This window comes from Rhinoderma darwinii, chromosome 6 (assembly GCF_050947455.1).
Source record: "Rhinoderma darwinii isolate aRhiDar2 chromosome 6, aRhiDar2.hap1, whole genome shotgun sequence".
NCBI lineage: Eukaryota > Metazoa > Chordata > Amphibia > Anura > Rhinodermatidae > Rhinoderma > Rhinoderma darwinii.
In genome coordinates this window covers 128,601,794-128,624,809 of record NC_134692.1, presented here as the reverse complement: position 1 = coordinate 128,624,809, position 23,016 = coordinate 128,601,794, and the positions used below count along the sequence as shown (strand labels likewise).

The following is a 23,016-nucleotide window of genomic DNA, read 5'->3' as shown; positions in this document are numbered from 1 at the left end:
TCTCCACACTCCTCTCTCACAGAGCTCACTACTGGTGCTCCTTCTCACTCCTGCTCTCTTACAGAGCTCACTACTGGTGCTCCTTCTCACTCCTGCTCTCTTACAGAGCTCACTACTGGTGCTCCTCCTATATGGCAAAAAAAGGGCATTTGAATAATACAAATCTGAGAGCACAGCTGTAGCCTTTGTAAATGATAAAGAGCTTAATAAAATCTGCAAAAATACGAAATGAAAGGCAGGTGGCCAAAGATAGTAAAACAAATCCCCAAAAATTCTTCAAGTATGTAAATGCAAAGAAGCCAAGGTCTGAACATGTAGGACCCCTAGATAGTGGTAATGGGGAGTTGGTCACAGGGGATCAAGGGAAGGCAGAGTTACTAAATGGGTTCTTCAGCTCTGTATATACAACAGACGAAAGAGCAGCTGATGTAGCCGGTGCCAGTGCTGTTAATATATCAGTTGATATACTGAATTGGATGAATGTAGATATGGTCCAAGATAAATTAAATAAATGTGCACAAGGCCCCGGGACCAGATGGGTTACACCATAGAGTTCTTAAGGAGCTTAGTTCAGTTATTTCTGTCCCCCTCTTCATAATATTTAGAGATTCTCTAGTGACTGGTATAGTGCCAAGGGACTGGCGCAGGGCAAATGTGGTGCCTATTTTCACAAAGGGCTCTAGGTCTTCCCCAGGTAACTATAGACGAATAAGCTTAACATCCATCGTGGGGAAAATGTTTGAGGGGCTATTGAGGGACTATATACAGGATTGTGTGACAAAAAATAGTATTATAAGTGACAGCCAGCACAGTTTTACAAAGGACAGAAGTTGTCAAACCAACCTGATCTGTTTTTATGAAGAGGTGAGCAGAAGCCTAGACAGAGGGGCCGCTGTGGATATAGTGTTTTTGGACTTTGTAAAGGCATTTGACACTGTCCCTCATAGACGTCTAATGGGTAAATTAAGGACTTTTTGCAGATGAACCCAATCTATGTAGTAATGTTCAGTCTATGGAAGATGTTCGTGAATGAAGTTTAATGTAGATAAATGTAAAGTTATGCATCTTGGTACCAACAACCTGCATGCATCATATGTCCTAGGGGGAGCTACACTGGGGGAGTCACTTGTTGAGAAGGATCTGGGGGTACTTGTAGATCATAAACTAAATAACAGCATGCAGTGTCAATCAGCTGCTTCAAAGGCCAGCAGGATATTGTTGTGTATTAACACAGGCATGGACTCACGGGACAGGGATGTAATATTACCACTTTACAAAGCATTAGTGAGGCCTCATCTAGAATATGCAGTTCAGTTCTGGGCTCCAGTTCATAGAAAGGATGAAAAATACAAAGAAGAGCAACGAAGCTAATAAGGGGCATGGAGAATCTAAGTTATGAGGAAAGATTAATAGAATTAAACCTATTTAGCCTTGAAAAAAGACGACTAAGGGGGGACATGATTAACTTATATAAATATATGAATGGCACATACAAAAAATATGGTGAAGAACTGTGAATCTATGGAATAGTCACAGCAGGGGCAGTCGATGGCTTTAAAAAAGGCTTCGATAATTTCCTAGAACAAAAAAATATTAGCTCCTATGTCCATGTGCAGACATTTTTCCCATCCCTTTGTTGAATTTGATGGACATGTGTTTTTTTTTCAACCGTATTAACTATGTAAAGTCGTTTTTTTTTGTTTTTTTTGTGTTGACCCTAATTTAAAGTGCAAAATTCATTGGGGCTAATAGAGCAATTTTTTGTCTATTTGTTTGCACTAAAGATACGTCACTTATGAATGTTAATCTTTCAAGGAAATCGGTTTAAAGGGACATTCCCTTCTAATAAATTGATGGCGTATCGCTAAGATATGTTATTACTTTATGATCAGTGGGGGGGGGGTCTTACCTTTGGACTTCCCACCAATTGTGAGTATTGAGGGGCCGTAGTGCTGGTTTAGCCATGTGCCCTTTCTAAATTTTCCCTGTACATCGGCGCTCCCAACTTCTCGGCTGTTCAGGAAACTGAAGCCTGCCCTATTCACTTGAATGGGGCCGTGCTGCCGTTCCCAGCACGGAGGGTGTCCCAGGCGCCGCTGTGCGTGTAAAAACAGTGAAGGCCCCTTAATTCCCAGGACCGGTGGGTGTCCCAAAGGCCGGATCCTAAACAATCATAAAGTGATGGCGTATCGCTAGGATATTCACTCGCCTATAGTTGACAGGTTTCCTTATATCTGATTGTTCCCTAGGTATGAAGAGTTGGCAGAGGGTGTGGAGGAGTATGTCCTAGATATGTTAAGAGATCAGCTCAATCGCCGACAGCCCATGGACAATGTCTCCAGAAATCTCCTCCGCCTTCTTACTGCGTCTTGTGGATACAAAGAAGTCCGACTCATGGCTGTGCAGAAACTGGAGATGTGGCTGCAGAACCCAAAGGTATGCTCACAGCCCGCCGCCTTTTTAACTGATTTAGGGGTGACGGCCCTTACAAATTACAAGGTACTAGCAACGCTAGCTGATGTCCTGAAATAGTAGTACACGCATCACCTGTCAAAGTCTTGATATTTCAAGTGATCATCCAAAGGTGGTTATAAACAATTCTCTTCTAAAGGACTAATACTTTTCAACAGGCTAGACCAGTGGTAAATGGGAAAACTGGGTACTTGTTGGGTTTTCATGGGTGTTTTATTGCCAAATCTTAAAGGGATTTGAGGTCCCCTAACTGCTAATATGCCCTGTGGCGCAGATCCGGGCAGTCTGTGACTGCAGCTTGATAAAAGGGGACTCCCCTCTACAGTCAGCCCTGGGGACCCAGAAAGGACCCCAGGGCTGCCTGCACAGTATGCCTGCTTTTAGGGTATTTTTTGTTGCAGCCTGTGTACTAGTGACACAGTATAATGTATTATAAAATTGGGTAATTGAAAAATGTATTTAACAAGTTATTCAGCATGAACCGTGAACGGTATAAAAAAAAAAAAGATCCTGTTGAAAATCTTTTTATTTTTTATTTTTATATATTCACTCCGCAAAAATAAATCACATAAATAAATTTATTTGTACCCCCAAACTACGCAGGAAAAAAACACAACGTATCCCGGATAAAACAAAGCCTCATATAGCCGTCAATGAAAAAATAGAAAAATCATGGTAAAATGCAATGAGGCAAAAACGAAAAAAATGTAGCTGGTCATTAAGGCCTTTTCAGGCCTGGTTATTAAGGGGTTAAGATTCCCCAAATTCATCTTTCAGCATGAGCCGCCGTGTTAATCGTGGCGCATCTGTCTAAATCTAAGACTATTCGTAAATCTGTTCCCTTGTGTATAAAATAATAATTTATTTTAATTGACGTTGAATGTATGCAAATAATAAGTATAGGCTGATCTAATTTGTGTCCTTATTTGTGGATCTACTTGAGGGCCTGTTCACATGAGCGTTGGGCTTCCGCTTGGCACTTCCGTCAGATGCACGGAAAGTATGGTTTCCGTTTGCAATACCATTAATTTCAATGGCATTTTTTGTTTGCCTCCGTTCCACTAGGTTTGTGTTTTTTTCAAGGAAACCATAGCCCAGCACACTACGCTATTGCTTCTGTGAAAAAAATGGAAATCTAGCGGAACGGAGGCAAACAAACTGAAACAAAAACGTATCATTGAAATCAATGGTATTGCAAATGGAAACCATACTATCCGTTCATCTGACGGGAAATAGATGAACGCGGAGCCAAACGGAAGACCAACGCTCATGTGAACAGGCCCTTAGTTGTTCTCTCTTTTTTTAAAAAGGGTTAACTTGTTTCTTTTGGTGTCATTTGCAAATAATCAGCTGACCCGGCCTGCCCAGGACCTGCTCATGTCGGTCTGCATGAACTCGAACACACACGGATCTGAGGACTTGGAGGTTATTTCTAACCTGATCAAAATCCGACTCAAGCCCAAGGTTCTCCTCAATCATTACATGCTGTCCGTGCGGTAAGAAGGGTCCGGAATATATCTCTGTCTTCAGGCGCTGAACGGGAGGCTTGTGAGGTGGTAGCGCCACCTGTATTTACTTTCTTATGCGCATCGTGAAGATTCATCTATTTATTTTTTTGCCTTTTTTTTAAAAAAATTTTTAAAAGAAGATTTACTCAATATTTGTATAAATATTCTGTGAAGCTTTTTTTTTTTTTTTTTTTTATACTAACGTGACACCGTTTATTAACCGTTTGAGCACCGTATCATATATCCATTTCAGTTGCCATAGATGGTATGTAAAAGTCAGGCGTTTGGACCAGGGCTTTGTGGTGACATGGAGTCTCCCGCAATTTATGGTAATATCTCCATTACTTCGAATGACGAACAATTTCAATGTGTCCCTATGGGAAGGAAAGTTTACAAGGTCACTCGCAAGTTTATCACAACATTTTTTTTCCCATAGGAAAGCATTAAAATCAAGTGCAAGTTGCGGTAATGCATTGATTTTATTGAAAATCATTGATGACTTTGTTTATCTGTGGAACCCTAGCCTTAAAGGGGTTTTCCCGTCAGAGACGTTTGACATATCCACAGGATATGTCATAAATGTCAGATAGATGCGGGTCCCACCTCTGGGACCCGCACCTATCTCTAGAACGGCGCCCCCTAAACCCGTTCTGCTCCCTCTGCCACCCCGGCCATTTCCTGATTTATATGGTCGGGAGTTAAGAAAACAGCGTAGCTCCCTGAGCTACGCTGTTTCCGTAACCCCCATAATAGTGAATGACTGTTACGGAAGCAGCGTAGCATGCGAGCTACGCGGTATCCGTAACTACCATTCAGTTCTATGGGACTTACAGAAACAGCGTAGCTCAGGGAGTTACGCTGTTTTCTAAGTCATGGCTGGAATTCACCACCTTCTGCTGCAACTCAGAGAGGCAGAAAGAGGTTTAGGGGGCCCCGGTCTAGAGATAGGTGCGGGTCCCAGAGGTGGGCCCCGCATCTATCTGACATTTGCGACATATACTGTGGGTATGTCATAAATGTCTCATGTGAAAACCCCTTTAATTACTAGTGACCTGAGAAAAGTGGTAATAAACAAGCCAAATATTATTATTTATAAGGGCCTATTCATCAGCGTCCGTCAGAGCTTTACATTGGGAGATGCCTCTGACTTAAGTCGCTGTCGGGCATACTGCATTATACTTCGCCCATAGGCTTCCGTTGTAAAAAAAATAAATTAATACTTGTACAAAATGAATGCTTTTTTTTTTTACTGGGTACCTCTGTATGGAATAGCGCAGTTGTCTACACTATTCCATACAGCGAAATACAAGGTATACTGACATATGCCAAAAGGACACTCTCTTTTTCAGCATCGCTCGGGTGAATGGGGCCCTATGGATACATTGGGCTTATGCTCAGTGACTTTTACGGGCACGTACGCCGAATGGACTCTGAACGCAGAGTGGATAGGCCCTAATACTGTTGGAATCTACGGTCACTTTGTATGAAGCAGTTTCTTTGTACTAGCCGTGATTTGCTTTGGCTTTAACCGTTCTGTATATTTCCGATGTAACGCAGGGAGCTCCTGAACGCACACCGAGATAATCTGGCAACAATGGTGAAGTTTGTGATTTTTAATGAGCTCTCCAACGCCAGAAACCCCAACAACATGCAAGTCTTGTACACCGTGTTACAGCACAGCTCCGAGCAGGCACCAAAGGTAACAACACGGGGTGATCAAGCAATATCATTTTGGGATATTGTGTATGAAAACTAGTACAGACAAAAAGTGGGGACACCCCCCCCCCCCCCCCAACAAGTGATCAGATGATTGATTCCAGATCATAACCTGCACGACACACATGACCACTGACACTAGACTTGAGCCTCCTTATGTTTCCTCCCCCTCTCAGTTTCTAGCTATGGTTTTCCAAGACTTGCTCACCAATAAGGAGGATTATCTCCGGGCTTCACGTGCTCTGCTTCGAGAAATCATCAAACAGACGAAACACGAGATCAATTTTCAGGCATTCTGCCTGGGACTAATGCAAGAGAGGAAGGAGGCTCTGTACACGGAAATGGAGCTTAAGGTAATTATCGCGTCGCCATAGTCTTCAATGCCGCACACAGAAGTTCTACGTCTGATCTGTGTTCTGAGGAAATATATATCCAGCTCACAGGCCTGATTTCACCATGTCATGCTTTTTTTAAGGGGTCATACACTAATGTCCAAGTTTCCAAATGTGTCTGAGTACCAAACACCCAGAGACGTGCAGCACAATTGGTGCTTGCTACGGAGTCATTTATCAATCAGTCGATTTTTGCATTGCAACCGTTTTGATCGCTCTTCCCTGCCCACACCCCGCCCTTTGTACCGTGATCCTATGTGCTCTAAAGTCACAAGAAATTAAGATGATTTGGCAATTTAACCTTAGAAAGCTCTAAAATCTGCGCAGTTTTTTTCTTCAATGTGTGATTGGGTTTTTAAATACTCCATTCACTTGCTTTGCATGGTAGTTTGCTGTGGATTTTCAGCACAGAATCTGCACAGGGAAAATCTGCAGCAAATCCACTCAGTGTGAACGTGGCCTTATTCATGTCTGAGAATTGTATCCAGTCTAGACAATCCTTTTGTGAGATAAATACATGAGCAGTGCAAATCTCTCTTCGGTCACGATTGCTTGCTTCCTTGTATCAGTCTGGAGTCCAGCTTGTTGAGCATGCAGATGATTGACTAGATACAATAGTATTCACTTTTCTTCTGTTATAAGCATTAGGTCTGCACAGGTTTCTTTTGCTCTAGGTGTAAATAGCAATGTTTTCATTCACTGACAGCTAGCCGAGATCTTGAAAATGTTAAAGAATTGATATCTAAACTCAAAGTTTTTATATTTTTTGTTCCAACACCGTGTCTGTGTGTGTCTGTGTGTGTCTCTGTCGCTGCTGGGTTTACCCAGTCTATGCAGTAATAATCCACAGAACTGGGTGGTACAGATGGTTTCTATATTGACATGCTTTTTCTCTTTACAGGAACGCTTTGTCGTCCATGTAACAGATCTGCTTGCTGTGTCCATGATGTTGGGGATTACCGTTCAGGTGAAGGAAGCTGGCGTCGCATGGGACAAAGGAGAGAAAAAAAGTAAGTCCCCAAAATACTTCCGTTCAATAATGACAAGTTTGTTCTAAATGTATTCTGCACGGTCACTGCCTCTCTCATTCATGCTCTGTATTTTCTCATTTGTTTGGTGATTCTTTTATATATTAATAGGTTTGGAGGTTCTCCGCTCATTTCAGAACCAGATTGCGGCAATTCAACGGGATGCAGTGTGGTGGCTTCACACCGTGGTGCCGTCTATCAGCAAGCTCTCTCCTAAAGAATACGTGCATTGGTATTGTCTTTATCTTCCTGTGATTTAAAGGGGGTTGTCCACACTGGGCGATTATTGTGCAGACGAGCGTCCGTATAACGCTCGTTGCCAATAATTGCCCTGCTTAAACAGCGCAGCGATCACCAGATGAACGAGCAAACACTCGATCATCTTCTGATCATATCATTTTAAGAAAGTGGAATATTATCATTGTCTGCCACACACCTCCCAGTGTAAACAGGGAGACGCGCTGCCGACAAGATGATAATGTATGGGGACGAGCGATCTGAGTAACGGCCGCTCGTCCCCATCCCTAGCTCCGTGTGACAGGAGCAAACGAGCGCCGATCAATGATGTAAAACCCCCTTAAGAATAGTCCTCTGTTAAGTTGATCACATGGTGTCCCACTGCAGTGATCAACTGTAATCTGCAGGCAAACCAGGCAGCCAGTGTTCAGTTGTCCTGCAGCACCACTACAGGAGATATTAAGTATTGCACCTGTCCCTTTGAAAAATGTATTCGGTCTATGAACCTGGGTCCTCCAAAGTGAGAGACACTCTCTGTAGCTATTGTTCGCTTTGGCTAATAGAGGAGTCCTGAGCAGGCCCCCGCCTCTATTAACGCCCTAGTAAGCTATTTAGAAATAGATTTTTCTAAACCAGACAACTCCCTTAACATTAGGTGACCTGGATGGTACAGGCTTCATTATCCTACATTATTCGTTGGAGAGATTTTATTATTAACCCTTAAGCCAACAATGGTCCTCTGAAGCATTGTATGGGTCTCTTCAGCGTCCTACAGAATGCATTCTGTACATAGAAAATCATAGATTACATTTTCCTTGCAATTGTATAGGGGTGAATGTTTACATCTCATGGCACTTCCATCACTTCTCTATATTATAATATCTAAGATCTTCTATGAGTCCATATTCCACCTTCAGTTCAGATTATTTCTGTCCTACGTTGAAAACTCTTGGACCAATTTAAACGTGAAATTGATTGCTCACGAGAGTTGGCAGGTATTTTAGTTATGGTCCCATCTTCTGCAGTGTGGAGGCATAGAAACTTTTCCTGATAAATGCGGTTTTTCATTTTAACCAGTGTTTTCAGGACCTCCAGGCAGCTGTCACTTGTATTGCTTGTTTTATTCAGACACATTTGCTTATTCTTATTTTTTTTTTCCAGCTTGCATAAAGTTCTCTTTACTGAACAACCGGAAACGTACTACAAATGGGACAATTGGCCACCAGAAAGCGACCGCAAGTAAGTCCTTCTGTATTGCGTTCTATTGCGCAGTATTCCCATACCTCATTTCTATTGAGTTAATAAACTTTAACGACATTTTCTTTAACTAGTTTCCGACTGCCCACATTATTTATACGGCGTGTGGTCCAGGTCCTTAAAACTCGCACCATGGTATATTTGGCGCACAGTTTAGCTGGCTGCCCGAGTATTCTCTCTTATACTCTTGTACACTGATCTTAATGAGCACAGCGCTCCATTGGTCCCAGGTGATCAAGTGTCTGGTCACATGATCGCTGGGATGCCGTTAGTTGAAGACTGACGCTGTCTCTAACTAAACCCACACAGCCCTAATGGGGACAATAGTCACTATAACAGGGCTGTTTTTTCCTGTAACTGGGGCTGCTGTGCATCCCCAGTTAGGGTAGGAACGCACTGGGCGTAAACACTGTGGATTTTCCGCAACAGATTCATTGCAGAAATTCAGCAGCGTATTACAGTAGCAGCAGTGTGGGTGAGATTTTAACAAATCTAGTCCCCTCGCAGTGTAAAAAAGCCGCCCCAAAAAACGCTCACAAATTGACCTGCGGTGCGGTTTCTTCAGCCGCAGCATGTCAATTAATGCTGCGGAATCGCTGCTCTTCTGTTTGAAGTTTTCCCCATTGACTCCAAAGCGGTGCTTAAACCCGCACCAGTGGTGTGTGTTGCGACATTTGCGGAGGATTCGCAGCAAATATCGCAGGTAAGAAAAAAACAAATTAAAAAAAAAGTTATACTTGCCCAGAGTTCCCTTCTTCTTCTCCAGTCTGGCCTCCTGGGATGACGTTTCATTCCATGTGACCGCTGCAGCCAATCGCAAGCTACAGCGGTCACATGGCCTGCAACATCATCCCAGGAGACCAGACTATGCACAGAAGAGAGGGAGGCAGTAAGTATGAAAGTTTTTTGGGGGTTTTTTGCGTTTCAATTCCGTTGAAGAATGCAGACATTCCGCTGCAGCAGAAACGCACCATTTCCTGCATCTTTTACGGCAGAAAATAGTGCGTAAATTGCTACTTTTTTCCCAATGTTAGGAGATGGAGACATGTCCTCTGAAAAACGAAGCAATTCTGTCCACGTTCCGTAGCAGGAATTGGGTCTTCATGCTGAAGGAAGGACAGATTCAGGACAGATTCAGGACAGATTCAGGACAGATTCAGGACAGATTCAGGACAGATTCAGGACAGATTCAGGACAGATTCAGGACAGATTCAGGACAGATTCAGGACAGATTCAGGACAGATTCAGGACAGATTCAGGACAGATTCAGGACAGATTCAGGACAGATTCAGGACAGATTCAGGACAGATTCAGGACAGATTCAGGACAGATTCAGGACAGATTCAGGACAGATTCAGGACAGATTCAGGACAGATTCAGGACAGATTCAGGACAGATTCAGGACAGATTCAGGACAGATTCAGGACAGATTCAGGACAGATTCAGGACAGATTCAGGACAGATTCAGGACAGATTCAGGACAGATTCAGGACAGATTCAGGACAGATTCAGGACAGATTCAGGACAGATTCAGGACAGATTCAGGACAGATTGTTCTGTGCTGCATTTATCAGTTGGCCTGTTGGCTTATACAAACGTATTGGAAATGGTGAGTGAATTTTAAGAACAGGTGACGGCCTTTCTCGCAGTGTTCTCATGGGTCTTATTTTTAAGGCCTCATGCACACGACCGTATTTTTTCCCACCCGTAAATACTGGCGTAAATACGGGTCCGGTGTCACACGTATTCCACCCGTTTTGCACCAGTATTTACGAACCCGTGCCCGTAAATATGGGTCCGGTGTCACCCGTATTCCACCCGTATTTACGGGCACGTTTTTGGCGGCAAAATAGCACTGCACTAATCGGCAGCCCCTTCTCTCTATCAGTGCAGGATAGAGAGAAGGGACAGCCTTTTCTGTAATAAAAGTTAAAGAAATTCATACTTACCCGGCCGTTGTCTTGGTGACGCGTCCCTCTCTTCACATCCAGCCCGACATCCCTGGATGACGTGGCAGTCCATGTGACCGCTGCAGCCTGTGATTGACCTGTGATTGGCTGCAGCGGTCACATGGCCTGAAACGTCATCCAGGACGTCGGGCCGGATGTCGAGAGAGACGCGTCACCAAGGCAACGGGCGGGAGACCGGGTGGAGGAAGCAGGAAGTTGTCGGTAAGTATGAAAGTCTTTTATTTTTATTTTTTACAGGTTTATACTGATCGGTAGTCACTGTCCAGGGTGCTGAAAGAGTTACTGCCGATCAGTTAACTCTTTCAGCTCCCTGGACAGTGACTATTTACTGACATCGCTTAGCAACGCTGCCGTAATGACGGGTGCACACATGTAGCCACCCGTCATTACGAGAGCTCCATAGACTTCTATGGACTGTCCGTGCCGTTATTACGGCCTGAAATAGGACATGTTCTATCTTTTTCAACGGCACGGGCACTTTCCCGTGAGAAAACGGGAAGGCACCCGTCGCCAATAGAAGTCTATGAGCCCGTTATTACGGGTCGTAATTACGACCCGTAATAACGGGAGTTTTTACGGTCGTGTGCATGAGGCCTTAGAGAGTCTCTCCTTCAAAGATTACTGTCTTTTATGACATCTGTGTCCATGTTTTCTTATTTCTTTTTTCCTGTTCTTGTCCTTTTAAGCTTCTTTCTTCGTCTCTGCTCTGAAGTGCCGCTGTTAGAAGACACCTTGATGCGTATCTTGGTCATTGGTCTATCGCGTGATCTTCCTCTTGGTCCAGCCGACGCCATGGAGCTTGCCGATCACTTGGTAAAAAGGGCAGCGGCTGTGCAGGCTGACGGTATACAATCTCTTTATTGGTTTTTTTTGTCCGATTTTTTTTATTTTATTTTTATCATTTCTTGGATGGTTTTATGCAAATATTAATATGACATTTTATATAATAAACTTTTTGCTTCCGTTTTGCAGACTTGGAAGTCCTCAGAATAGAAAGGATTCAGCTTCTTGATGCGGTATTAAACCTCTGCACATACCACCACCCAGAAAACATTCAGCTTCCGGCAGGGTAGGGCCATTTTTAACTTGACATGGCAATCATTTTTTGCTTTTACATTTTCTCTTATTAGGCCCTGTTCATACAGAGTTTTTTTTTTGCAGGCAGAAAAGTCTGCCTCAAAATTGATTGATGAGATTTTGACCTGCCTGCTTTCTTTGCCGTGTTTTTCGGCCGTGGCCTTTGAATGCCCGTGCCAAAAAAACGCAACGATAACCGCTTCCTCTGCCTCCCATTGACGTCAATGAAAGGTCAGAGGCAGAAACGCCTGTAGAAAGGGCATGACGTTTCTTTTTCCCGCGAACATTTTTTTCTGATCGCGGGGAAAAAACAAAACGCCTCTCCCTCTCCTTAAAATCAATGGGAGGAGATTTTGGACGTTTTTTTTGCCACCGTCTCTGCCGCTCCAAAAATAACACTGTGCGAACAGGGACTTAGGGTACCGTTTTGAATTTCCATTGTATACAGGCAACTTATGAAATCGTTTTTATTTTATTTTTTTCTGTAGTTATTTTTCTTTGCACCTGATTAAAGTTCATTGAAAAAGTATTGACGTATTTACATCAGTTCAGTTATGCAATGTTACCAATAAATACAACACAAAACTAAAGATCATGATCGTTCTAAAACTAAGGATCAGTGTTTTTGTGTGCGCGGAATTAGCCTTAGACCTCAGTCAGACGAGAACCCGTGTTTATCTGTCTATACTCCAGATGTAACTTCCAGATCCCCCCAGTTTGCTTCAGTAGTGCCGTAGGGGGTTCGGGTATTGTGGCTAAAGTGAGCAATAGACTGATAAATATAGGCCTACCATTCTATCCCAATTTTAAATATAAAAACTAGTAATTACTTTGGTGTAGCATTTTATTTTTTATTTTTTTTCATGTATTTTTATATTTTAGGTATCAGCCTCCTAATTTAGCCATTTCAACACTATACTGGAAGGCCTGGCCACTTTTACTTGTCGTAGCTGCCTTTAACCCCGAAAATATTGGTAAGCATCAAAATTATTGTGGATACATGTATGTGTTATTTTTTTTGCGATTTATTTTTTTATTTTTATTTTTTTATTTTTTTTTTGTATATAAGTATGACTATTCTATCATCATTCCTCTTTCCCTACTTTCATTCCCCATTTACTTTAGGATTGGCTGCATGGGATGAATATCCAACTTTAAAGATGCTAATGGAGATGGTTATGACAAAGTAAGTAAAGCTGTACTATAGGAAGGTACTGTTAGAAAGTTTCTTGCTTGCACTAAATCAAGGAAATACAAAGTTGTGTGATTTGGTTATAGAATAATCTTTTATTTGAATCCCTTTTTATTCAGAAAGTCTCTCACCCTCTCTTAGCAGCTAGTGTAAAAATGACTATAGTTTATGAATATTCAGGTTTCATGTTCTGTTCCTTTTGTTTTGTGCTTTTTCAGCAATTACTCTTTTCCACCGTGCACTGTAACCGATGAAGAAACAAGGACGGAGATCATAAACCGAGAACTTCAAATTTCTCAAAGGGAGAAGCAGGAAATTCTTGCGTTTGAGAGTCACCTGGCTGCGGCTTCCACCAAGCAAACTATAACCGAGAGTAATAGTCTGCTCCTCTCACAGCTAACCAGCTTGGATCCACAGTATGTTTTTACACTTTTCTGCATTGGTGGTATAGGAGTAATTTTACTTCCCTTGCGACAGTCTGTATACTGTAGAATATATTTAGTCATGTTTTCCATCTTTGTTTTCAGGGGACCTCCTCGTCGTCCACCTCCTAATGCCATAGAGCAGGTCAAATCCTTGAACCAGTCATTGCGTCTCGGTCACCTTCTTTGTCGTAGCCGCAGTCCTGACTTCCTTCTCAATGTCATCCAAAGACAGGTTTGTACAAATAAAATCAAAATCTGGAACGTCGGATGTCTGGCAAGCACCTAAAACATAGAGGTAAAAGTTGAAGGCCGCTTGGGGACTCCTATTTGGGATTTCTCCCAATTTTGGATTGAGTTAGGCTTCGTTCACATCTGCGTCAGGGCTCCGTTCAGGTGTTCCGCCTGAGCTTTCCGTCACGGGAACCCATGAACGGAACCCTGGCGGTCGACTACGGTATTGCTTCTGGCTAAACGATGGAACCCTTGCGCAACGGAGATAAACGGAAACCATTTGCACCGGATCCGTCACCATTGTAATCAATGGTGATTCAAACAAAAAACGATGGTTTCCGTTTGTTTCAGTCAGGGCTACGTTCATGGGTTCCCCTGATGAAAAGCTCAGATGGAACGCCTGAACGAAGCCTTAGCTGAATCTGGCAGATGTTTCCCTGACCTACAAAACACCCAGCTGTCTATGGTCACCCTAAAGCTGGCCGTACACAAAGATGGCTGTCCGCTAAACATCCGGCAGAAGTAGCTTGTTTGTGGCAATAAAGATGTGTAATACGTCTATTTCAGGCATCATCACAGTCTATGCCCTGGCTGGCAGATTTGGTGCAGTCTAGTGAAGGATCCTTGGACGTTCTGCCTGTACAGTGTCTCTGTGAATTCCTCCTACACGATGCTGCTGATGAGTCCGGAACAGGGGAGGACGATGAAGAGAATGAGAGCAAGGAACAGAGAGCCAAGAAACACCAGGTTGGCTGCGACACTTTACATACTCATTTTCTTATGTGTTATTTTTATATAATGTAAGTAATTTGTGCAAATATTTTAAGACAGACCAGAAACACTGGTTGTGTTTGAAGGAATCTTTTATGCAATCATCCATCTTTTTATCTGAAGAGGTTCATATTAAAGAGTCTTTGTCACCACATTATAAGTGCCCTATCTCCTACATCATCTGATCGGCGCTGTAATGTAGGTAACAACAGTGTATGAGGCTGACCAATCAGTGACCAATCAGTGACCAATCAGTGTCATACACTCCTCATTGTTCCAGCCCAGCTTCTTTCACTGCACAATCACACTGTAACAGTGGGCTGGAACAATGAGAAGTGTATCTCACTGATTGGTCACTGATTGGTCAGCGTCACACACTCCTCTGTATAACACCCAGTTGGTAAAAAGTAAAAACACGCCCAGTTGGTCATTAAGAAACTAATTAGCATAAAACTAAAATTGCTCATAACTTGCTAAAAAATGATAGTTTTTCAAAATAAAGTAAGTAAGCCATGACTTTTTTCTTTTTTTCTCCGGATTTCTGTTGTCTTTTTAGAGACAGCAGAAACAGAGGCAGCTTCTTAGCCGTCTTCAGGATTTGCTACTAGGACCAAAAGCTGATGAACAAACAACATGTGAAGTACTAGATTATTTCCTGCGACGCCTCAGCTCCTCTCAGGTCTCCTCACGAGTTCTGGCTATGAAGGTAAAAAAATATAGATTTGAATTTTTCATGTGTTTACATTTTTCACTTCATGGTTATCAATATGTATTGTAATAGTGACAAGAACTGCCTGGATTCTGGTGGGTTTTGTTTTCCAGGGTCTCTCCATGGTGCTCACATCAAGAGATCTGCAGGATGGAGACGAGAAGGATCAGTTTATGGATGATGATTCTTTGGACTCTGAGCTGATTCCTGGTTATCAGTGGCTGCTTAGGGACTTGCCAAAACTTCCACTGTTTGACAGTGTGAAGGGAACCACAGCGGTGGCGTTACAGCAGGTACATAGGCGTGTGTTGGAATTCGTAAATGGAATTCTCAAAATAGATAATATAGTAATGACATCCAAAATTGAAGATGAATACGCTTAAAGGGGTTGTCGGGTTTTAGCAAATTCTAAGGTCTCCTGCACACGACCGTTGTGCCACTCGGGCCGTTTTTGACGGCATCCGAGTGGCACCCGATAGTCTTCACGGACCCATTCACTTTAGCGGGTGAATCGGGTCCATGAAAAATGGTTCGAGTCTCCGATCCGAGGAAAGATAGGACATGTCCTATCTTTCCTCGGATCCCTGACGGAACTCGGACGGTACACTCTGTCGTGTGCATGAGGCGTTATGCTGTTTTTGGGTATAATTACAATTTTCCAATATACTTTCTGTATTAATTTCTCACGGATTTTTAAGATCTCTTGTTGTCATTTTGTATTAACCTTCATTGTTTACTTCCAGTGGATAAAATTCTGTCCATGATGATGTGATGATCACACAGGTGCTCGGCTCTGTTATAGTATTGGTTTCGAGATGAGAACACATGGGGCGGCAGCTACACGCGACCAAAACCGTACCTCCTTGGGGTGGTGAATGTCTGCACTATTTTGCAGTTAATTGTGGCGCTATTCGCCGCTGCACTGGGCAGGTTCTCAGGCCCCTTGCGACTGCCGCCGCATATATTTTTACCCTCTTCTAGCGATCGCAGCACCTGTATGTTCATCACATGACCAGGTAACCCCTTGTTTCCTGTGCTCAGAAGCTTCACTCAAAATTATTTTGTTCTTCTCAGGCTATTCACATGGAGACTGACTTAAGAACCATCAGCGCCTATCTAGTGTATCTGTCCCAGCATGCACCAGTTGAAGAACAAGCACAACATAATGAACTTGCGCTGGTGAGGAACTATTCATTCTAAAGTCTAATCCACCATCCAATTTAAAAATAAAAAGCAGCCACCCAACAATAAGGAAGTCATCGCCATTACATAGAATGAGATTCATGATCTACAGATCGCATAGTATGAAGTTAATTTGAGCTAATTTGTTCTTTTCTGACCATGTGTTCTAAGCACATAGTTGTTGGCCTATGCTTTGGATAGGCGTCTAATGTATGATTGGTTGGGGTTCCCTGCGACCTCCAAATATCCGCATATCAAAGGGGTCTTACATGCAAATGTAAGGCCCCATGCACACGGCCGTGCCCGTTATCACAGCCCGCGATTGTGGGGACGGCCGCGCGCCGCATTTTCGTGCCGTGCTTCCATACAAAGTATGGGAGCTCGGCCCATAAAATCCCAAAAATAGGACATGCACGGTTCTACGGCACAGACACGTTTCCATAGCACTACGGAAAGGTGTCCGCGACCAATATAACCGGGCGGGTTCGTAATTTTACGGTCGTTTGCATGGGGCCTGAGTGTGAACAGGGCTGAGCTGCAGTACCAGGCACAGCCACACGTGCATGTACACAGAGTGCCTGGATAACAATGAAGAGGCTTCTCCCCTTCCTTCTGCTGTTCGAGGGGGGCCAGGGGCCAGATCCTCACCAATTATACATTGAAGGTCTATCCTAAAGATAGGTCATCTATTGAAGGTCCCGGAAGACCCCCTTTTAAGGAATGGCTAATTTGCAGTTATCGGGGCATTCATTGGCTATGCATTAACTCTTTCAATGCATCATAGCACCTCTGCCCATTTACAGCTCAAAGTCAATCTTTTTGTCTTCTCTTATGATGGTCGATAATTGAATGTATTATCCCTCTCTTGCAGGACGTTGCTCGTCTGACTGTGGAACGCTCCACAATTATGGGTCACCTTTTCACCAAGCTTTCCTACTGCCCGGAGTCCAATGCTGTTCTGGCTGCCCTTCTCTCCATTTTCTCACGCTACGTCAAACGCATGCGAAAATCCAAGGAAGGAGATGAGGTGTATAGCTGGGTGTGTATATTGATATTTTATTGTTTTATTATTTTTCCTTTTATCTCAAGTTTTGGGCAAGTTCGCATGGGGCGTTTTTGTTTTCGTAAAGGTGACAGAAAATATTTTCCCGGCAGTTTTATAAAGAAAAAAAAAAGCAATATCACCTTACCCTAAAAGAACCTGTCTGCCCTCCTCACAGGTCTATTATCAGTAACCACTGATTCCCCATAAAATACAAATATGGAGCACATTTCTCTCACATCTCTGCCGCTGAACTTACTCCTCTCATATTGTGTATTTGCTTGAACGTCCTAGAGAATAACATCGTATTCCATTTAAAAATGCAGATATTTAAATTGTAACTAAACTCTAAAAAACTTTTAACGTGTCATAGTGACATGTCAGAAGTTTTGATCGGTGGTGATTTGAGCGCTGAGACACACACCAATCGCTAAAACGCAGCAGCAGAATAGCTTCGTGATCACCTTTCCGCGGAGCTTTGTACGGGCTCAAAAAGTCTGAGTCCGTAGACCGCTTGCTCGGCTTTCCGAGGAAAGCCGATCAGAAACAAAGCGGCACAGTGCTCACCCGAGCGCTTCTGCCGCTTCGTTTTAGCGATTGGTGGGGGTCTCATTGCTCGGACCCCCCCGCCGATCAAAACTTCTGACAAGTCAAAAGTATTTATTTATTTTTTTAAAGTTTAGTTACGCTTTAATATTTCAATGTAAAATTCTTTACATCTTTATTTGCCACTTTCGTTGGGTATATGGTGGAGAATTTTAATTTTGTAGATTATTAATCTGTATCTAATTATTTATATAAATTCAAAATCAAGAACTTTTCAATGCTCTGTTTTATTATACAATTAATATGATTTTTTCTGTGTGTGCGCTTTGCTCAGTCTGAATCTCAGGATCAAGTTTTCTTACGTTGGACTTCTGGGGAAACGGCTACAATGCATATTCTTGTTGTCCACGCCATGGTCATTCTGCTGACCCTTGGACCCCCACGTGGTGAGAACTGTGTTTTGTCATTTTAACCTCTTAACGCCGAAGGACGGATATATCCGGATATATCCGTCCTCTGCAGCTGCTAGTTCGCGCAGGAGGACGGATATGTCCGTCCTGTGATGGCGCGGGTACTGAGACTGTACCCACGCGATCAGCGGCAGGAGCACGGCTGTTCAACACAGCCTGGCTCCTGCTGCAACTGCCGGAATCGAAGCGCGCTCCGATTCCGGCAGTTTAACCCATTAAATGCCGCTGTCAATAGTGACAGCGGCATCTAATGTATTTGACAGAGGGAGGGAGCTCCCTCTGTCACCCCATCGGCGCCCCCGCAAAGAAATCGCGGGTCGCCGTTGTGTTTCCATGGCAGCCGGGGGTCTAACAAAGACCCCCAGGTCTGTCTTCAGCAACTGCCTGTTAGGCGATGCCGCATTATATATGCGATCGGCACATCGCATAGTGAAGTCCCCTGGTGGGACTAAAAAAAAAATGGCAATCAGTTAAATAAAGTTGGTGAAAAAAAAAAGAATAATAATTACAGTGAAAATCAAATAAAACAACTTTTTTTGCCCAAAAAGTGGTTTTATTTAGTAAAAGTGTCAAAACAAATCACATACACATATATGGTATCCCCGCGATCGTAACAACTTGAACAATAAAATGAACACATTAATTAAACCGCCGGATGAACGGGGGCGTGGCCTAGAGGTGAATGTGAGAGGACGTGTGTGACCGGAGCTCCTGCTGTAATCATCCGTTAAAGTACATATATCCCGTAAAACTCGGGGAAAATAGCTTCCCTAGGGGCTTACCAGAGCCTGGAGGTGGAGGAGCACGAATACCCGGTCATAATGACGCGCTCTAAGAAGCAGAAGTCGCCGCCAGCGAGTCCTGGGTCCCGCGCTCAAGATGGCGCCGAGGAGAAGGAAGGCCGCAATAGAGGCCTCCGGCAGGAAGTTGTGGAAAAGCTGGAGAGGTTCGCCCGCACGCCGAGAGCAGGGGGGGCGGCTGCACAGCAGCGAAAGTCGGCTGGAGATCAGGAAGCTGGAAGCTCATCATATGGATCCAGGTATTCTCCTTTGGCGGGGGACATGAGAAGTGAGGAGGAGGAGGAGGAGGAGGAGATGAGTGGCGCCATGCAGGATCAGCCAGGTGCTGGAGGGAAAAGTGGAGTAAGGAAGGAGGAACCCTCCTTAAAGGACATTTTGGCAGCGGTGAAGCAGAATTCTATGGTCCTTAATACCTTAGCAAATCAGATGGGTGGATTGAAGGAGGACATTTTGCTGCTCAGGAATGATTTGCAGAAAGTTGCGGAACGCACCACTGCCGTGGAAGGGAGAGTCTCAGACATGGAGGATGCGATTCCTCATATAAAGCAGGATGTACAGGCACATTCACAGGCAGTGGCGACATTGATGGCTAAGACAGACGATATGGAAAATCGGCTGAGACAAAATAATGTGCGCCTTGTGGGGGTTCCGGAAAGAGTGGAGGGAACGAATCCGGATGACTTCTTCGAAAAGTGGCTGATAGACACATTTGGTAGAGAGGAATTGACCCCTTTATTTGCGGTGGAGAGAGCGCACAGGGTGCCGACCAGACCTGGCCCTCCCGGAAGGCCGCCGAGACCGGTGCTGATAAAGATTCTACATTATAAAGATAGAGACAAGATCCTGAGGAAAGCTAGAGAGCGTCAAGACATCTCCTTTAATGGGGTGAAAGTGTCCTTCTTCCTGGACTTCTCTATGGAAGTGCAACGGAAAAGATCACAGTTTATGGATATAAAAAGACGACTAAGGGCATTACAAGTGCAATATTCGATGATGTATCCTGCCCGTTTGAGAGTGGTGGCGCTGGGAACAACTTCCTTTTTTGAGACACCGAGAGAAGCGGTTAGATGGTTGGATAGCCATGAAAGTCAGCTGAGACCGGCAGAGGGACGGCGTTGATCCGGAACAGACCGGCTGGCAAACGGAGGCTGGGGATGCAGGACTGAACCAGGTGTCGTAGGAAAAATTGCAAGATTTGGCATTTGATTGGACTTGGAGTTGGAGGGCATGGTTGCGGGGACCGCGGAAGACCAGAAGAGGAGGAATGTGTTTATGGACATTGAGGGGTATTGATATGCTGAAGGGATGGTAGTTTATTTGTAAGAAAATGGCAGCAGGAGGGATGGTCAGTTAAGCGGGAAAAGCACATAACGAGTTATGGCATTGTTGAATGTATGGTGGGCGGAGTTGACCTGCCGATGTTTGTTATGGGTAATGGCAGATACGTTCTGTTGCCCCAACCCTTGGAAAGGGGTAGGTTTACGGGGGAGGTTGCAGGGGGGGGAGGGGAGGGTGCAGGGGGGGGAGGGGAGGGAGGGAGAAAAGACCCAGCCGGTCGGATATGTAAAATTAAGAGAACAGGATAGGAGGAGCTGTGATATGTTGAGGGATGATGGGATCACTTAATTGTTTGTCCTGGAATGTACGGGGCCTGCGGGAAGCCAGAAAACGACAGGCGGTATTTGATTTTATTAGAAAACAGGAGTCGAGGGTGATAGGACTACAGGAGACACATATGACTAGGGATTCAGTTTCCATGATGCATAGGGCCTGGGTAGGCCATAGTTTTCATTCTTACCATACTACATATTCAAGGGGGGTGAGTCTTCTCATACATAGGGCAGTGCCATTTGTATGTCACGACTCCTTCCAGGATGGGGAGGGGCGGTATGTGGGGGTACACTGTACTTTGTATCATTGGAATTGTGTGTTGGTGGTGTTGTATGTACCCCCTCCGTTTTCTAGCGGATGTATCAAGAAAGTGGTGGAGGAACTGGCTAGGTACCCGGAGGTGCCGTTACTAGTGATGGGGGATTTTAACGCAGTATTGAATACTAATATGGATAAATTTGGCATGACAGGGGGAGGTGTAACAGCTTTTGGCCATCTGGTTGCGGAAATGGGCTGGCGGGACATATGGAGGGATAAACATCCAAATAGCTTTCAGTATTCTTGTGCGTCTTCCACATATCAGTCGTTATCCAGGATAGACTTAATCTTGTGCTCACCGACAGCGGTACCATTTGTAGCTCAGATAGAATACTTGCAAAGAGCGTTATCGGATCATTCTCCTGTGTTAATGAAGGTAGAGACGGAGGAGAGGACAGGGCGGGGGCAAGGGTGCTGGAAACTTAATGCCTTTTGGCTAAAGCTGATAGACAATAAACAAATTTTAAACCTCATAAAGGAATACTTTCAGTTCAATTCAGGAACGGTACCGCAAGAGATACTGTGGGACGCGATGAAGGCGTGGCTGAGAGGGGTGTTCATCCAGCACATTTCAGCAGTAAAAACACGGTCTAGACAATTAGGAGAAGCGCTGTTGGAAAGGGTAGAGGAGACAGAAAGGCTGCATATAATAGATAACACAACAGACACATTGAAGCATTGGGTGGAGGCGCAGCGGTTGTTAAAGCAACATCAGTTGGAGAGGGCAGATAACAAAAGGATGTTTTTAAAACGCCAATACTATGAGGAGGGGGAAACCACTGGACGGTTACTGGCAAGGATGGCGCAGGCTCAGAGGGAGAATAATTACATACACACCATTAAAGGGGAGGGGGGGAAGTTGGAGACTGATACAGGACAGATTTTGAAAGTGTTTCAGCAGTTCTATTCGGATTTGTATGCCTCTAGGGCAGAGCACACGCCTCAGCAGCTGGAAGAGTATATAGGGGAGATAGAATTTCCTAGGTTGGGGGGGGGAGGAGAGAGGGACATTGGAGGAGCCAATATCTCTGGAGGAAATACAGGCGGCTATAGGGATACTAGCCAGTGAAAAGGCGCCGGGGCCGGATGGTCTTCCGGTGGAAGTTTTTAAGGAATATGGGGAAGAGCTTGCGCCGCAGTTACTGGCCACTCTTTTAGATAGCTTCAATAGGGGGCGGCTTCCAGAAACAATGTATGAAGCGACTATAGTAGTTCTGCCTAAAGAGGGGAAGGATCCTCAACTCCCGGGCTCTTATAGACCAGTCTCACTGCTGACGGCGGATATTAAAATAATGGCGAAAGTATTGGCGCTTCGACTAGCTAAAGTAGTAGCTGGGGTGGTACACGGAGATCAGGCCGGTTTTATGCCATCCAAATCGACGGCGGTAAATCTGAGGCGACTGTTTTTGAATCTACAAGTTATGCCGGATAATCGTGGGGGGAGAGCCATAATGTCCTTAGATGCGGCCAAAGCATTTGATTGTGTGGAGTGGAATTATTTGTGGTCAGTTCTGGAAAAAATGGGATTTGGCCCTAATTATATAAAATGGGTAAAATTGTTGTATGTAGCCCCGACAGCAAAGATAAGGGTGAATGGGGTGGTATCGGATCGGTTTGCGCTGGAGCGGGGAACGCGTCAGGGATGTCCATTGTCCCCATTGTTGTTTGCGTTGGCGGTGGAACCCTTGGCGTGTGCAGTGAGACAACATGAACAAATTCAGGGGTTGAGATATGGGGGGGTGGAGGAAAGAATTGCATTATACGCAGATGATATGCTGCTATTTATGGCGGATACCGAACGCACATTACCGTTAGTGATGGCCCTAATTAAGCGGTTTGGGAAATACTCAGGACTACTCATTAATTGGTCAAAATCGGCCCTAATGCTCATGGACCCGGGGGACGTTCAGAATGGGGAAGAGGAGGTGGAGATACCTGTGGTGAAGGAGTTTAAGTATTTGGGGGTGAGGGTGACGGCGAAAGTACAGGATTATATGTCCCTTAATGTAATGCCACTGTTAACAAAGATAAAAGCCAAAGTAGAGGCGTGGAATAAGTTGCC

The 23,016-nt window shown here is 44.3% G+C and overlaps 1 protein-coding gene across 2 annotated transcripts in view; it reads left to right on the top strand.

The window, feature by feature from the left end:
* Positions 1-23,016, top strand: part of INTS1 (integrator complex subunit 1) — a 57,134-nt gene that overhangs the window by 8,228 nt on the left and 25,890 nt on the right. For both annotated transcript variants that reach the window (XM_075830333.1, XM_075830332.1), the window contains exons 8-26: positions 2,250-2,436; positions 3,823-3,968; positions 5,538-5,679; positions 5,873-6,049; positions 6,990-7,098; positions 7,228-7,348; positions 8,515-8,592; positions 11,267-11,424; positions 11,553-11,649; positions 12,540-12,631; positions 12,783-12,843; positions 13,068-13,265; positions 13,377-13,506; positions 14,073-14,252; positions 14,833-14,982; positions 15,099-15,278; positions 16,060-16,164; positions 17,039-17,206; positions 18,090-18,201. In XM_075830333.1, coding sequence (XP_075686448.1) covers positions 2,250-2,436; positions 3,823-3,968; positions 5,538-5,679; positions 5,873-6,049; positions 6,990-7,098; positions 7,228-7,348; positions 8,515-8,592; positions 11,267-11,424; positions 11,553-11,649; positions 12,540-12,631; positions 12,783-12,843; positions 13,068-13,265; positions 13,377-13,506; positions 14,073-14,252; positions 14,833-14,982; positions 15,099-15,278; positions 16,060-16,164; positions 17,039-17,206; positions 18,090-18,201 — 2,591 coding nt within the window. The remainder of the gene's footprint in view (positions 1-2,249; positions 2,437-3,822; positions 3,969-5,537; positions 5,680-5,872; positions 6,050-6,989; positions 7,099-7,227; positions 7,349-8,514; positions 8,593-11,266; positions 11,425-11,552; positions 11,650-12,539; positions 12,632-12,782; positions 12,844-13,067; positions 13,266-13,376; positions 13,507-14,072; positions 14,253-14,832; positions 14,983-15,098; positions 15,279-16,059; positions 16,165-17,038; positions 17,207-18,089; positions 18,202-23,016) is intronic.